Here is a 17,158-nt window from a genome sequence, read left to right as displayed (position 1 = left end):
ATATTCTCTTATGGTAGTTATTGCTAACAATTCTTGATTTGTTTTTTATTCCGGTAGTTTTTTTGGTGCTTAATTTTGTGTTTGTTTGTCTGAAGTCTAGAGTCATTTTGTGTGTCTATGCCTACAACAGTAGACATGTTGTATCCCCGGCTGGTCATGTTTATCTTATATATTTATTATAATGATTTTTATAGTGATCGTCGGGTTTTATTTTTACTGTTAGTCTGTTTTTTTTTGCTCCAATTTCTATTATTGTGTTCATTGTTCACCTCCAACATGGTCCTTAGTAGGATCAATCTGTTAAGGTTAGCTTTATTTCCTGTGTTATTGTGAAACTAATTTCCATGTGTCCCTCTGTCGAATGTCGCTGACAGTTCACTCCTGTTTTAATAGATTCATTGCACTCATGTTCACCCTAGTCAAATATTTAGGCTCTTTGGTTCTGTTTGGTTTCGCTTGTTTGTCATGTGTGCAAAATGCTCTTTTGTGTTTTTCACAAATGATGATAGTTTCATGAATCTCAATTTGTGTTTTAAAGACTCTGTTTAGCATAGAACAATTCAGTTTATGTTTTACATGTCGACGTATTTTGGATGTTGAACACAACAGCATGAAATGCAATACATGTTTCTTAAAAAAAAAACACTAAAATATCTCCATTACTAGGTCAAGATATGCTGATGTAACTCACTACCCACAATGCATCCTGAGAGACTTTGCAGGATTGGTAAAGGTGGAAAAAGTTATAAATATGCAGCGGTGTTCTCGGTGACTAAACTGCTCAAAGTGGTTAATGAGAGAAAATACTGGAAAGAAAACCTTTCCTTCCACAGGTTGGAAAACGTACACAGCTACATTGGTTTGTATGACTGATGAAAGATAGTGAGATAAAAAGTGAGATATTTTAAATAACAAAATGTCTGAGTTAGTTTTCCGAGTGAGGTGAGTGGTAGACGTTAGCTAATATAAAATATTTATATAGTATATACAACAGTTCACATATTTAAAGTTAAAACCTTAAAGAGCAGAGTTTTTTCTTTTGTCTGTACCAATGGAAGAGAGTTTCATCTATGCACACCATTTCCTTTGAAGTGGAGCTGCTCAAAGGAACACTTGGATGCAATATTTGAAAGGATACAATTTTTTCAGGGCATAAATTTACAACCTACATATCCATAATATATTTGGACAGTTGAATGGAATAGGAAGGTTTTTATTTATTTATTAGACAGAAACAAAGAATGTGGCTGATCAGCTGTTGTGCAGTACTGCGTTTGTTTTCACCTCCAACAATAATGGAAATATTGCCCTGCGACTCAGGTTCCCAGATGAGTATTTCTATCTATTTAGCAGAGAATCTAAATCACTGATTGATTTAGTGTCACCACTTAGTAGTGTATCACAAAATTTTCTCACAGTGCTTACACAGTTCATAATGCAGTGAGACGGCATTTAAATAGAAATAAATTTGTCATGTGCCCATTACGACCCACAGGCTATGCTACCCTGGATGGTGACCCATATCAGCAATACCAGACACCACTCCTTGTCATAAACCAAGAACCTATTTCAAATAAATGTAACAGAAGCCTGGGGTACAAGTATGACATAGTACAGAAATCTGTTTCTTTTAGTCACTAGGCTGGACGTTATTTCTACCAGGCACAGTAACGAGGAGGGTAAGGTGGGTATAAGAAATCTGCAAGGCTTGCTATTATGGAACTGAATCAGATATTTTTCAAGATGAAATTGCGCTCTTGGAATGAAGTGTGAATTCATTTTAAGGCTTTATACATGTCTTTACCAGAGGTACCAATACATGTGGCTGTCATTGTAGAACTTTAGTGAAATTTGCCAAACTGAGATTTCTGTTTCTTCTAAGAAAATGTGTGTCTGCAGTAGCTGATTAGTGTCTACTTCAGTGCTTTTCTATAGATGACTCAAAGCTACAGTTTTTCTTGAACATTTTCTGGCACAATAGATCAGTACTGACACTCCCATACACACAGTGCACATTGCATAACATGTTGTACGATGCTTTTAAATGAAGATGTTAATTGATTTTTTGCAGCTTTTTCCAAACCCATAGCTGCACACTCACCTCTCGCTGGCCGGGGTCCACTCCCTCAGGTAGGTCACTGGCAGGTACATCAATGAGTAGCCTAGGATCCACTGACATCCCACTACCACCAGCTGGAGAGTAGGTGCCTTTGAATGGGCTGGTGGGAGTGGGGGACTTGGGCGACAGAGCCCCACCGTGGGTCCTGTACATTGGAAACGAACTCACAGGGCCTCCAGGAGCAGTATAGCCATCCATCATATCAAGACCTTTATTCAAGTTGCCAGCGCTCAGGTCCTTCCGACATACAAAATATCAAACTTGCAGATTAGAGACATTAAAATCTGGTGTTAGCTCAGTAATATTAGTACAGGCAGTCGATTAGGATCAAGATTGTGAACAGTCAATCACTTACTACAGTGATCTCAGAGATAGATGCTGCATCATTCAACTTTTTTAAAATATCCTCATAGGAGTTTCCCTCCTGGTGAGAAGATCAACTCAGATTAAGGAATTAGCATGCAGAGCCCTCCTCATCTTTAAACAATGCATCACATCATCCGTGTATGATTGGGTGTGGTGTCTGATTTCTGAAATGATTCGCTCACACAAGATTATTTATCCCATTCATCTTAGATATTTTTTCCTTGATCATGCTTGATAATGCAGTAGAAATAATGCATTATTCAATCAGGCTATGTTTGCTTATCATTAAATACTTCCATTTAAGATACAGTGATGGTCAGAAGTTTGCATACACTCATCGTGGACATGAATCCAATTCATTTTTGGATTTTAATGGTGCATCAGACCAACAACTGGTTGCACATGTACAACTTAAATGTGGATTTATTCCTAGTTCACGCAGGGTCTAACATCTTGTTAAAAATTGGTGGACTATGTTTAAAAGTTGGGTTCGTGCCATGAAGCTAACCTATTTACATGAGCTTCATTGATTATGCCAAGCGGAGCGGTCAAATAGCCTAACCAGCTGAAATGCCAAATGCTTGTCAGTTTTGACAAATACTATGTAATTAATGTTCAACTTCATTTATCCATATATTGGTGGGCATCTCTGCATACACACTATATGGCCAAAACTATTTGTCTGTCTACTTTTACATGTCAATAACTTTGATGACACCCTATTCTTCAACAATAAGGTCCCATTTGTTGATGGACCCACCTTTGCCAGCAATAGCAACTTTAACTAGTCTGCACACATCTTCCACAAGGTGTTCAAGAAGGTTGAGGTCAGGACTGTGTGCAGGCCAGTCAAGTTTCTCCACACCAAACTTTATACACATGAAGCCATGGAAGTGATTGGAACACTGTAATGCATTGATTTGGTGGTGTGACCCAGTACTTTTAGTGCAATATAGTGTGTTTCAGCTTGTATGTTTTTTTTACTTTGAACCTGTGTGGATTGTAAAAAAATCAAAATAAGTTGATGGGTTCAAAAATCCACCCTGTAAAACATTTGATTTAAATACATAATTACAAGCCAAGTATTGGTGTGAAATTCATGCCGATAATGAGTGCATGGTACATTTCTGGCCATTGCTGGAGATGAGTGGTCTCCAATTAAACCTACACTCCACTTAAAAGGGTCCCATGCGGTAAACCAGCCAGTAAAGGTGAGAGGCTCATATCCCTGTTTCACAAAGATGATGGGCGTGTCCGGGTCACGACCAGCTGGGTGGGTCTTCAGGTACTCCTGTGCGCTGTTCCAAGACTCTTTGGTCTCAGTTTCATTGGCAAACCTTCCAACCCACAAGAAAATCTGAGAAGATGCAATAAAAAAGAGTACGTGAGATGGAGAAGTTAAATGCAGCACTTCAGAAGGTATGTTCTTTGGCATGCATCTGCAGAAATTCCACCTTCTCACCTCCTCCCAGGTGTCCAGCAGCATCACGTCCTCTTCATCCAGGTCGCTCTGGTCAAAGTCATAAACCTCGGTTATCCTGAACCGACCGGTTTGATTTGAGCACTCGAACAAACGAGGTGTGTGAACCGGAGCCTCTCTCTCCAGTCTAAACATAAAAAAAGGTTTTACCGTAACAGCTCCATGCAGTGAAGTCTTGAGTCATCCCTGAAGTTTTTATATTCAACTTGGAGTCAGACTGCTGGATTCCATAGACTTAAAATGACATTGGAGTTATTGATATCTTGCTGTAAAACTATATATATTTAAATAGTTTACAAGTTGATTAAATATCTTTAAACTTAATGCGCTTGCTTATTGTTTTGCGAGAAAAAACAAAGAATGCCTCAAATTCTCTAATTAAATTCTCTCTCTTAGTCGACCTCTTGTCACTGGCGTAGGGGGCCTTTCCCCCCAAAGCAACCCAGAACTCAGCTGGTTCCTGGCCCTCCATCACCACCTCTTTGTACTGCCTAAACAGGCGGTCACACACCTCTGTCGCCATCATCCTCTCATCTCCACTGCAACCCTGCCGACATACACAATTTACACAAATATAAGCACACACGTCGAGCAAAATGCACAGTACATATTTAAAACATGATATCATAATTGTTTAGCTTGACTTTGCAGCCTCAGAATGGGATGCATACCTTTCCATACCACAGGTAGCATTTCTGGCTGGTCTTCAGCAAGAACACATCATTGCTGCTTAGACACGAGGCCCTTGCTGGCACTTCGATGACTTTTGTGTTGAACTCAGAGGTTCCTCTCACCTGGAAGAGGTTGGAGCTGGTTTTAGGGCTGACGGCACCAGGCCGACCTGTTCCTCCCTGTAAAACACACATACCTATTACTGTACCTACACAGCAATGATTCCTTATTATTTGAGACTGAAGCACAACAACAAATCATTTGGTGCCTTGCAGAATTATTCACATCCCTTGAACTGTTTCGTATTTTTCCACATTACCATCACAAATGTCATAGTATTCATTGGCATTTTATGTGATCGACCAAGAGACTAAGTAGTGCATGATTTTGAAGTAAAAGTAAAAGAACATCATGGCTTTCATAAATCATTTAGGGTAAATCTCCACTTTTGTATACCCAGAGTGTTGCTTTCCTCTTTCCAAAATAACTGAAACAATGCAGATTGGATGGCAAGCATCTGAGAACATCAACTTTGAAGTCTTACTACATTTTATCAATTGAATTTAGGTCTGGACTTTGACTTGACCATTCTAACACATAATTGTGCTATGGTCGAAACCATTCCATTGTAGCTGGCTGTATGTTTAGGGTCCAGTAAAGTGAACCTATGCCTGAGTCTCAAGTCTTTTGCAGCCCCCAACAATTTGTTTTTCCAGTATTGCTCTGCATTTATCTTCTCCATTCTTCCATAAACTCTGACCAGCTCCGATGTTACTGCTGAAATACAGGATCTCCACAGCATGATGTTGCCACCTTCATGTTTCACTGTGGGGATGTTCTGTGCAAGGTGAACTGAAGTATTTGTTTTACCCCAGAGATAGTATTTAGCGAAAAGTGGAATTTTGGTTGCATGTGACCAGAGAACCTTCTTCCACAGAGTTAGGTTCGTGGTAACCTAACTCTGTGGCCCAGATAAAGATTGTGACATCCTTCCTTTCAACAATGTCTTTCTTGCGATTCTTTTATGAAGGCCAGATTTGTGGAGTGCACAACTAATAGCTGTCCCGTCAAGAGATTCTCCCACTAGAGCTGCAACTCCTTCGACGTTACTATTTGGCGGCCCTTTGGCTGCTTCTCTGATTACGGTTGCCCTTGTCCAGCCAGTCAGTTTAAGAGGATGGCCATGTCTTGGCAGGATTGTAGTTGTGTCATGTGTTTTGATGGATTTAACAGTAAGATGTTTACTGTTTGGCATATTGTTTTATAACCTAACCCTGCTTTTAACCTCACAACTTTCCTCCTGACCAGTGTGCTGTCTTCCTTGGCCTTCACGATGCTGTTTGTTAACTAATGTTCTTTAACAAACCTCTGAGACTTTCAAAGAGCTCCTGGATATATAATCAGATTTATAACTACACAGGTAAACATAATGCATGCAAGTTTTCAGACAAAATGTGAAAAGGTTCAATGGATATGAATGCTTTTGGATGGCACTGTTATAACAATGTCATTGTTCCTAATTTGGAATAAAGCAACCCTCAGTATAAAAATCACACCTCATAAATGATGAGTTTTCCTTTGAAAATAGCCAGGAAGTGGCGAGGCTCCTTTCCCATCACCACTCGGACCTGGACAGGGGCTCCGTTGTACATATTGTCAAGAGCGACAGCCTGGTAGGCGCAGGCTGTGATCTCATCTTTAGTGGCATGACGTCCCTGATGTTAAAGATTTTAGAAAATAAACCAGTAAGAAGTCTGTCTATTTGAGGCACAAAAAGACAGAATGGGAAAATCTGTGAATTGTGTTCTGAGGAAACTGACCTGCCACATGTAGAGTATGTACTGCTCTTTATTTGACATGTTGTATGAGTACAGCACCAAGTAGCAGTCTCCTCCATAAAACTGCCCATACATATTTGGCTGTACCTCAGCCAGTTCCAAATTCTCAATGCGCCACACCTGAAGGGAGAAAATAAACATTTCTGGGTTTTTAGTTCTCCTTTAGAGCAACCACACTATGATTATGATCTTGTTTTGGTTTTGATTTTTACATTAAAGTGTATACTTTGTACCTTCACTTCTCCTGTACCATCATCAACCAAGCGATGCTTTGCCGCCATATCAGGGTGAGCATGGAGCTCCATCACATCAAACTTTACCTGATCAACCTTGGCTGTATAATAACCCAAAGCATTTGTTAATAACTAAAAAATCATTAACTCAATTATTCTACAACTTATAAATGTACCTAAATTAAAATAATCTTTGTCAAATATGTTCAAATGGATTTATCACAATAACAGCTCTCCTGAAAGTACTGAATGATTAAAGGATGAACCAAGAAAATGGTAAACTCGCTGATGTTATGTCATGTTAGAAAATCAGTTAGGTCTCTCTGGCACAGTATTAAAATAGTTCAAATAATTTTAACCGAACTTATATGATCCCTGTTAGTCAGAGCATTTCCCTATAATTTGTGGGGTACTGCAAGGCTTTTTACAAGGCCCTGTCCTTGTCTTCTATTTCCCTGCTTTCATCACCTTTGTTACATATTTTTATCTGTTTTATAAATAGTGTCTGGAAAGTACTTATCTTCTTACGGTGTGTGTTAGCTACTTTTGAACTAGGTGGAAAACCATGAATTGTTTTTAGCAGTATTACCTATCTTTCCAATGGTGTGGGTGTTACCCAGGCCGGTAATTTGCCCCTTTTCTCTCCATGTTTTGAACAGGTGCTTAAACATAGCTGACTCTCCTCCCTCACCCATCACCTCAATGCTGGTGCTGGATGGGTAGTTTTTGGTTTTAATGTAGTCCTGGCGAGAAAAAATACAAAGGGGTAGATTACACAGTTCTAAAAGAAAAATAAAAATGAAATGATCTGTAGACAGAGATACAATTAGCTAGTCCTGAATTTTGTTTCTTTGAACACTCACCACTGCTCTCTTCATAGCTTCACGGCGCTCATCCTTTGAGGCCCTTTTGCCCTTCCAGACCATCACATTAGAGCCTCTATTGTCCAAAATATAACAGTCCTGACACCAGCGACAAAGAAACAATGACATGTAAAAGGTCCCACGTTCTTAACAAATAAGTTTGGAAGTACAGTTAGAGAGGATTAAAGATAGTTACAGAGGAGAGCAGCAGATCTTGTGTTAGAGGCTGTACTGCCACTTCTTGAATCACTATGTTCCCACTGTTGTCATAAACACTGTTGACAGACAGTAGAGGTTTATGGGATTATTAAATATAATTTTCTAAAATAATTTCAAAGTCACAATGCAGCAGTGTAACAAAATACCAAACACCATTGTTCTTACTGGTAGAGTCTGACATTGTTGTTCTGCTCCTGGTCATGTTTGTCATCAGGGGTAGCCTTCTTCAGCTGGCTGGGTCTTTTGCCCAGCACATCGGTCATCATGTTTACCAATTCCGGTGTTTGCTTCTCATGTGCTCCCTCCACGATAAGGATATCGGCCCGACCTCCACGCTCCCTGTCCCGGATGTCCTGCGCCAACAACATTGCCTGCAAACACAGTGGAGAAGAATAGAATAGAATAGAATCAGTGGGTGAAATATGTTCCAAATAAGTCTAACTTGTTAAACCATAAACCACATTATAAATGCAAGGGAGTAGTCTAGTTTATTTTTGCAACAATGTAAAAATACTGTGTGCTGCCACAGGTATACATCAGTATTTAATATTTAAAGATGATGTTTTAAAGGTCATCTCCAGGTAAGTTTCAATAACTATGCTAGCAATTAGCATTAGCATTGGCTAACGTTTTACTGTACTTATTATGGCAATGGATTTATTTTTACTTCAGTGTTTTACTTCTACTGCTTCAAATGCACTTCTGCTCATACCTTGAGCTTTTCTCTCCTGTCACACTCGGGGCTGTTCCACAGCACGATGTTTTTCCCAAGGTCCAGAATAAACACATCTCCATTGTTAAAGCTGTTCCATGACACCTCAACCTGCAAACAAAAACACAATCTGGATTTGTAAATGAATTTAAATGGAAATTCTAAATATTTTTGTGGTACTAATTGTTAAATCCCACAAAATCACAGCTTTTATCGGGCTAATAACACATACTGTGACAGCTATAACAACAAATCTGCTATAATTTGTTTAACAGGAGCACCAACACCCCTGTAGTGTGACAATGTGAAGCTTTTCATGGCTGCAGTGGCAGGCACAACACAGGCTGTAGTTACGCCTTTCATATGCAGAACTATTCTTTGCAAACCTCTGTTGCTGAAACATGCTTCCTCCCTTTGACGTGCAGCAGTCGCAGGACGTTGTAGACGTTTGTGTCAACATGGTTAAAACCTGAAGCCACTCCACCTTTCTTGTAGCTGCAGAGAGATCAGTGACCAAAGTTCAATTGTAATAAAACAGGCATGAAACTGCATAGACCATGAAGATAAAGAACATTTTGCTTGATATTTTTACAGCCATGATAGAAACAAATAGGGAAAGAGGATTAACTGGGTTTTTCTATGGCTAGTGCTCAAAACAGAAAACATTTTGTTTGTGATGATCATTTTGGATAAAGGGATTAGCAGTATAAACCATGTTTTAGGGAAATCACAATATAGGCGAGTGTGTGTGTGAGCTGTTGGGTTTATTATAGTCCTTCCTTAACATTCTGGCAAGTGTATTTTATAACTTACATCAGGCCATTTTTAAAGTAGCTCCTGAACTTTGGTGATTCGAAGCCCTGCACCTCCCTGTACTGCACCGGACTCCCACCCAGATATTCATCCAGCTGGGTGGTATAGACGGCTGCAGATGCCTGCTCATCCTGGGCGGAAGTATTTCCTATCCAATAGTGGATGTCGATCGACTCTCCCACACCCTTATTCTTGCTTATCTGGATTATAGTTAAGAATTGATAAATCCCATATGTAAATGATTCACATTGTACACATAACCTTATCAGTGCTGAGTCTCGTTAAATTAAATGAACTTGTGCCATACTCACATTCAGAACAATGTAACAGTCACCCTCAAAGAAGTTACCAAAGGCCTTGGTTGGAACTGTAGCCATCCGCATTTTCTGCATGAAGAAAACACAACAACTTTAAACCACTAAAGCAAGACTTAATCTTTCAAAAATCTTGTGAAATGCATGAGACTATAGAATATTAGGTCTACATTCAAATTTAGGGCTGCCTTACATTGATGGTCCATATCTGCAGGCCTGCCTTCCGACTGATGTTTGCAAAAGCATCTCTGTCCTTGCTGTTCATCTTTGCAGTGAACTAAAACAATCAGAAGGGGAAAAGAGTGACTGGGTAAAGCCATTTTACATAACAGCATTTGTAACAATACAAAGCCAAAGCATAAGCATTACTCACTATTAGAATAGACTTTGGTCACTATTGATAGGTATACAAGGAAACTTTAGCAGATCTATCTATCGAATCTCTGACTCGATGCAATCTGCTGGGTTTCCTTAGATAGAAAAACCTTTTATCCAATTTGAATAAATAACTGAATCTGACTGCACTGTTCAATGGTTAGGATTAATAGGAATATATGTACCTGACTTTTGTGAAGTGCCTTGAAACAACATGTGTTGTGAATTGGCGCTATATAAATAAAACTGAATTGAATTGAATCTATAGTTATTTCAATCATAATGTCAATGTCTGATTATTTTTGAATACAAAAACAATCAGAATCAGAACACTTGTATTGTGCTAAATGTAAAGAAAAGTAATCAAAATAACAAGTTATGAAAACTGTTTCAGTATATCAATATCTTTATTTAGAAATTAATTAGTTTTTGTTTTGAGGTTATAATTTTCATATTTTCTTGTAGACTTTACCCTAAGATCGATATGACATCAGAGAATGTTAAAACCTGAACATATATTTAGGTGAATCCTGATACATCTAAAATATCCCAAAATGCAACACATCATGCTCTGATCTAAAGAAATTCAAAAACTGATGGAAAACAAAAGTAATGAGCGCGGCGCTGATGGTGTAGGGGTTAAGCGCGCGACCATGTACGGAGGCTACAGTCCTCGAAGCAGCCGTCCTGGGTTCGAGTCCTGGACCTGGTGACATTTGCCGAATGTCTCCCCCTCTGACTACCCCTCTTTCCTGTCTGCCTACTGTCAAAAAAAATAAAAATAAAGGCCTCTAGTGCCGCAAAAATATCTTTAAAAACAAACGTCATCTGACATTCTGGAATGGGTTACAAAGCAATTTCTAAGATTTTGGGATTCTAGTGAATCGCAGTGAGAGCCATCGTCCACAAACAGATAAAACATGGTTTGCCTTCCAAAATCATTAGAAGAACGCACAGATGACTCATCCAAGAGATCACAAACGAACCCAGAACAACCTCTGAAGCACTGCAGACCTCACTTGCATCAGCGTTCATGATTCAACAAACAAATCACCACTAGAGGTGGTCTGAAAGCATGCTCTGTGGCTCCCTACACTAAGCTGCCAGGACTGAGGTGGATGTGTCTCCCCACAGTTTTGAATGTTTGGTTTAGAGTCTGTCCTTTTCTCTGGACTCCATCAAACATGCAAATGCTGGTCATCCAAGTTAGCACTGAAACAAAATACATTGCCAAACATCATGGGTGTCGGCCTCACAGTTACATTATCCTTCCAAGAACAGCCATTTCTGTGATGTTGGTAATAGCTAACATTTGACAGGGAGGGAGGACCCATACTGGAAGGTGGCATAGGGCCTTGTGTGATGTCTAATTCATATGTGTTGGATGACAGATGCAAATGGCTTTGGGTTTTGCAATCATTGGGCCTCAAACACCTATTGTTTCCAACATTGGGTAACAACTATATCTAAACTTCAACACATGCAGGGCAGTTGCATACTTCAACCATCTGGCCACATGCAAATCCGATATACATAGGTGTTGATAGATACTAGGTCATCCAGTAAATGACAATCTTAAACTTCTGATCTGGTGACTCTGAAGGCCATTGGAGTATAGAGAGCCCATTGTCATGCTCAGGAAACCGGTTTGAGATGATATGGGTTTTGTGATGTGGTTTATTTTCCTGCTGGAAGTAGCCATCTAATGGATGGACATGGTTAGCAACAATGCATAGGTAAGCTGTGGTGTTTGAATAAGGCTCAATTGATATGAAGGGGCAAAATGTGTGCCAAGAAGATCACATATATTTACAACATTGCACCACCACCTGAGGCTAAACCTTTGATATAACGAAGAGATAGATCCATGTTTTCAAGTTGTGTACGGCAAATCCACATTCTACCACCTGAATGCCGCAGCTTAACTCAAGACTTGTCTGACCAGGCAACATTTTTCCAATCTATTGCAGTTTTGGTGAACCTTTGGGAACTGGAGCTTCTGTTTCCTGTTCTTAGCTGAGAAGAGTGGCCCCCTGTGTGGTCCTCTGCTGCTGTAGCCAATTTGCTTCAAGATTCAATTTGCTTTGCTTTTAGAGATTTTATTCTGTATACCGTGGTTATAACAAGTGGTTATTAAAGCTTCTGATGCCTTTCTATCATCTTGAATCAGTCTGGCCTTTTGTTCCTTACCTTCTTTTTCACACTATTCTCTGCAAACCTGAGAGATGGTTGTTTGTGAAAATCCAGGCAGACCAGCAGCAACCATTCTTCATTCAAAATCACATAAATCCTTTTTCTTCCTCATTCTGATGCTCACTCTGAATGTCAGCAAGTCATCCTCACCACGTCTAGATGCCTGCATGCATTCAGCTGCTTCCATTTAATATGCTGATTCATTATTTCCATTAAACAAGCGTATCTAATGAAGTTTCCAGTGAGTGTATGTAAATTAGTAAACGCATTAGTAAATTCAGCAAAGAGCTTTGACTTTTAAAGCCACTGATACATTTTAAGAATGGCACACATGAGTAGAAATTACATTAGACTGTTTGCCTCTCTGTTCAAATAAAAGTAAACAAAGCTTGCTAAAATTCATTAAAATGGGTAAAAAGTAAAATAAATAAAAGCTGCAAAGCTATAAAAACTTCATATATTAAAACTTACCACAGTGAAAAACTCATATTGAAATTAAACTCATTTTAAAAATTCAAAAGGGGAAAACATAACTTTTGCATAGATCCATATAATTTCTCTATCATTTCAGTGGCAAATTATGTTTTTCAGATAACTAGAGAGTCCTTTTGAAAGACTGCATAAGTGTCAAAGAGGCAGCTGTAGATCCACTAATGAGTCAGTCTGGAGTCAAAGGCGCCTGCAAGTCCTGCAATCAGCTGTGCTTTAACTGCTTCTTCAGTGAGATATCAGAAACAACAGCGATGATAAGCAAACACTGAGAAAACAGGAGTACAGCTGTCACCCTGCATGACTCAGTGGGCTCTCATGCTACTATCAGTGGACAATGAATGAATCAGTCATTTTTCTACCTGATTGCCATGTACCTAAAAATGCTTTCGGTTCATTTAGTTCAGACGTAGTGCCTTGGAAAAGCATTGACATTCCTTAAAATTTTTTTTTTTTAATCAATCAATCTAAACATACAACCAGAACTACAAAAGAATGGTTTAGATTCCTAAATGTAATGGTCCAGTCAAAGTCCATAGCTAAATACAGTTGAGAATTGGCAGCAAGACTTTAAAATCTCTGTTTACAGAACCCTTCCGTCCATCATCAGCCTGTGCAAAGCTGGTTAAGACATGCCCCACAAGACTTGCAACTGTAATTTTAGTAAAAGGTGGTTCTATAGTTTGACTCAGGGCAACTGAATACATAAGCGATGCCACACTTTCTTCCACTTCTCAGTTATGTGCTACTTTCTGTTGGTCAATCAAAAGAAATCCAAAAATAGTCCATTAAAGCTTGTTGTTGTAACATGGAAAAATGCAAAAAAGTATAATGGAGTAGTTTTGCAACACACTGTATACACAGATATTGGAGGGTTGACTTATAGCTCCGATAGTGGCTCTAATCGTTTCCACAGGATGACGAAAATGAGATAGAGCAGGTCAAATGTACTCCACTAGAATCCTATTGACACACGTCATTATTATTCTGCTGTTCGCTGACCTGATAAAGAGTTGACTGCGCTTGGGCATGGCTCAGACTGGATAAATACTTGGGAATCTATCATTTAAGACATCACTTCAATGTTTTTGGTTATTATTTCATGTAGACTCTGTTGAAAGCACCTGGAAGTTATATGGGATTCTTTCTCTGTTGTGTTGTCCTTTGACAGTGAATTCAAAAGTTGTGTTGGTCCCTTTAGGGTCGTTTCTTTAAGCAAACACGTGAACATTTATTAGTAGTTTACAACTCCTTCTCCAAAAATGGAGATGATAGCAACATATATTGAAGCCATAGTCCAAAAGTACCAGATATTATATAAAAATACAACCATAAACCACAGATTTATTGTCCTAATGTCAACTTGCAACTTGAGTCTGCTGTTTTTATTGGTGTAAAGAGTTCCAGTGAAGGATGCAGGCCTATAATAAGATGTACTCTGTTGTTCTGCAGGGGTTATTGAGAACCCCACTTAAAAGTACAAAATAGATGAGCTCTGTACCTACTCCTTATGTCTTTAAGCTTTGTTTTAGGAAATCTTTCACATTGGTCTATAGCAAAAGTTCTTCAGGCATTCTAAAGGTCTGTTTAAGTTTCTCTTGTATTCTGACTGTTTAGTTATTCATATAAAATTCTAGTCTAATTCATAAACAGCTTTCAGAGAAATTTGATTTTTTTGCTCTGTAAGGTTAAAAGGAAGTTGTTTCATTTCCACTGTCGCCACATGCTTTCTCAGGAGGCTGGGCTGCTGCAAAGTCAATGACTCGTGCAATTGGCCAAGCTTTCTTAGCTATTACCAAATGCTATCATAAACTCAAACTGATAACACTGATCAGAACTAGGCTTGAATTTGACTGTATGTAATTTAATTTGTATATAACTATTTAATTAGGTTAAATTGGACAATTTTAATTTCTATATAATTGGATATGGATTGGACCTGTTTGTCTTTTAAAGTCCAATGGCAAGATATTTGTTGTGAGTTGGCACCCCATTTGAATAAACCTTAAAAACATTAGCAAACAATTAACTGACATGTTTTTAGTTGCACATTTAACAAAATAATATTAGGGGGTTTGCGCAGAATAAGGTGATTTCAAAAGACATATTAAGCAAAGGCTGTGTGTGCCACTAAAATAATGAACTGGACAAATCGAAATTAGAAATTAGAACTGATTCACCAGCAAAAATATTTACAGCAAATGTGAACATTTGAAGTGGATTTCTTTCCACACTTCTGTCACAGTTTTATCAAAACATTCTACTCTGTTGCTTCACTACTAAAGTGAACACTGAAGCAAAGCGAATCCAACCTTAGCTTACAAATGATTAAATTATTTATTAATGCTTGCAAAGAGAAGTGAGTGATAACCTCTCATCTCTCCTTTCACCGATTAGCAGGATTATATTGAATGTTGTTTGACTTTTGTAAAGGCTGATCCCCGTTGTGAACATCCAATTGCTCAGGCATCATGGAAGAAAAAGCAAATAACGGATTGAAAGTGGAGAGCAGCACTACTTCCATTACGGGGACAGGTAAGATTGGTTTCCAATCAATTAGCAGCTGCTTTTCTCTCAGTATGCACAATGGGCTTTGTCAGTGCCACATGCATCCAAACAAATCAAACATATAATGTTGGCAAAATAATCTCTAAGATAAAAAAGTATCTTCTTTAGTAAATGTGATTTTTAAAGTGTCATTCTTTTAAATTGCAGCGATTTAGCAAAAGCAAAACATACATAGATGGTCAAAAAGTAGTAGACTTGAAATATAAGAATTGTTCTTACCTTATGTCCTGTAAGACGTGGTGATGACCTCGATGTCTCCTAGTGAAGACTGATTAGTGAATTTAGTTACGGTTTAATAATCTACTGCTGGACTTTCCTCCCATCGGTGTGTGTAAAGCAGAGAGAGTTTGATGTATTTGTGTCCACACCCAGGTTTAACCACACCTGCAATTTCCTGTCGTGATATTTACCTTATGACGGCATTAAATGCACCTCCTCTCACCACCTCCCACACACAAGAGGATGATGATGAAAAGGAGAAGGAGGGGATTATGACCTGCTGTTTGCCACTATTGGCTGGATGAAGATTATTTAGAGCTTCCAAATGGAAGAAAGTTCAGAAAATAGTTCCTTAACCATGAGGGATTCAAAGTCCTGCTTGAGCCTTAAGAAGGTTTTATGGTTTGTGTTAATGTTTGACGGCAGCCCTCAGCTGCACAGTGGAAATTACAGGGGCTCTGCGGCTTATTCATTGCACAAGTGTTACACCTCTAAGGCAGGGAAATGGACTCAAGGGGCTATTAGTGGTATTATCAAGGAATTAGAAGTTCTCAGAGACAAAAATAAAATACGCTTTACATTTTTTAAAAGATTTTAACTATTGCTCTGTTTTTCCAGCAGCAGAGGTTTCTAATATTTGTAATAATGTTCTCTGCCCAGGGTGCAGAGGCAAGGTGGCCTACAAGCTTGAGACAAGATCACCAGCTGTGTCAGGAGAAATGGGTCAAAATTATAGCTAACTATTGTGAGAAGCTTGTGGAGGGAAATCTTAAATTTTTGACCCAAGTCATTAGTTGAAAAGGTTAAGGTCTAACAAATACCAAGGATGTGTATGTACACTTCTGAATTTGGAGAAGGTAAAAAGAAAATGTCAAAACACTCTCTCTGACTTTGGCATTTAGCAAATATAAATAATTTCAGTAATCCAAGCTGAGCTAAAACAGAAAAAGGTAAGACTAATTTGATGTAAAATAGTGAGAAAAGGCTTTAAAGTGTTTACTATGCTTTGCATATAAACTTCTGGTTTCAACTTTGTAGACATTTGATGCAGATGGAGAAGCACGCCCTGGATGCCAGTTGTACAAAAACCACCACTAGGTTCCAGTAGGGAAAGCGATGCAAACTGGTGTTTATATTGATGTGCAAAGTGTGAGGCTTTTCCACATAGTGCATCCAAAATGATTTGCTCAATTTCCGAGATAACAGAAAGAAACTCTTTGCAGAATTCTAATGTTAGTCATTTGCCAAACAATAGGCAGAAAGCAGTTTAACAGAAGCAGATTTACAACTTAGGTTTCACCTAGAACCTAAAGATATGTCTGATGTCACATAGTAAAGGTCACTGAACTTCATAAAAGCAGCCTGCTTAAAGACATGAAAAACCAAAGCTCTTTAATTCCCCCCATGGATCCACTTTGCCTTTTTCAAAACATGTGAACAATCTGTCAGGTTCTTTTACTTTTATATGGCTGTCAAATATGAATCATGGATCAGACTCCTCAATGTTTTCTTTTAGATATGTATCTATTAAATGTTTTTCTCTTATATAGAATAGTGTTGATAACACAGTCTTGTATTACGAATCTAAAGTGAACTGTTACATAACAAATCCATTATCGTTAGCATCTTGATCTCAACAACGTTTCACTTACCTTCACTGATGGCAGCTAATTTCTTCATTCACT

The 17,158-nt window shown here is 38.6% G+C and overlaps 1 protein-coding gene across 2 annotated transcripts in view; it reads right to left on the bottom strand.

Annotated features, from left to right (window-relative positions):
* The window catches only part of vill (villin-like), an 18,372-nt gene extending 1,214 nt beyond the window's left edge, over nt 1–17,158 (bottom strand). Inside the window, exons 1-18 of one of the 2 annotated variants that reach the window (XM_047350159.1) lie at nt 17,126–17,158; nt 9,823–9,906; nt 9,627–9,701; nt 9,316–9,515; nt 8,889–8,997; nt 8,503–8,613; nt 7,956–8,161; nt 7,768–7,846; nt 7,572–7,670; nt 7,298–7,451; nt 6,709–6,809; nt 6,458–6,595; nt 6,194–6,352; nt 4,637–4,816; nt 4,367–4,512; nt 3,948–4,092; nt 3,654–3,842; nt 2,102–2,356 (exon numbers count right to left, since the gene is read on the bottom strand). In XM_047350159.1, the coding sequence (XP_047206115.1) occupies nt 2,102–2,356; nt 3,654–3,842; nt 3,948–4,092; nt 4,367–4,512; nt 4,637–4,816; nt 6,194–6,352; nt 6,458–6,595; nt 6,709–6,809; nt 7,298–7,451; nt 7,572–7,670; nt 7,768–7,846; nt 7,956–8,161; nt 8,503–8,613; nt 8,889–8,997; nt 9,316–9,515; nt 9,627–9,701; nt 9,823–9,894 (2,418 nt within the window). In that variant the 5' untranslated portion in view covers nt 9,895–9,906; nt 17,126–17,158. Of the gene's footprint in view, nt 1–2,101; nt 2,357–3,653; nt 3,843–3,947; nt 4,093–4,366; nt 4,513–4,636; nt 4,817–6,193; nt 6,353–6,457; nt 6,596–6,708; nt 6,810–7,297; nt 7,452–7,571; nt 7,671–7,767; nt 7,847–7,955; nt 8,162–8,502; nt 8,614–8,888; nt 8,998–9,315; nt 9,516–9,626; nt 9,702–9,822; nt 9,907–15,473; nt 15,627–17,125 lie in introns of those variants that run through there. The other variant, XM_047350158.1, reaches the window with a different exon arrangement.

Source organism: Girardinichthys multiradiatus, chromosome 21, assembly GCF_021462225.1.
Source record: "Girardinichthys multiradiatus isolate DD_20200921_A chromosome 21, DD_fGirMul_XY1, whole genome shotgun sequence".
Taxonomy (NCBI): domain Eukaryota; kingdom Metazoa; phylum Chordata; class Actinopteri; order Cyprinodontiformes; family Goodeidae; genus Girardinichthys; species Girardinichthys multiradiatus.
Note: the sequence above shows the minus strand (reverse complement) of the source record. Positions and strands in the feature narration are given on the sequence as shown.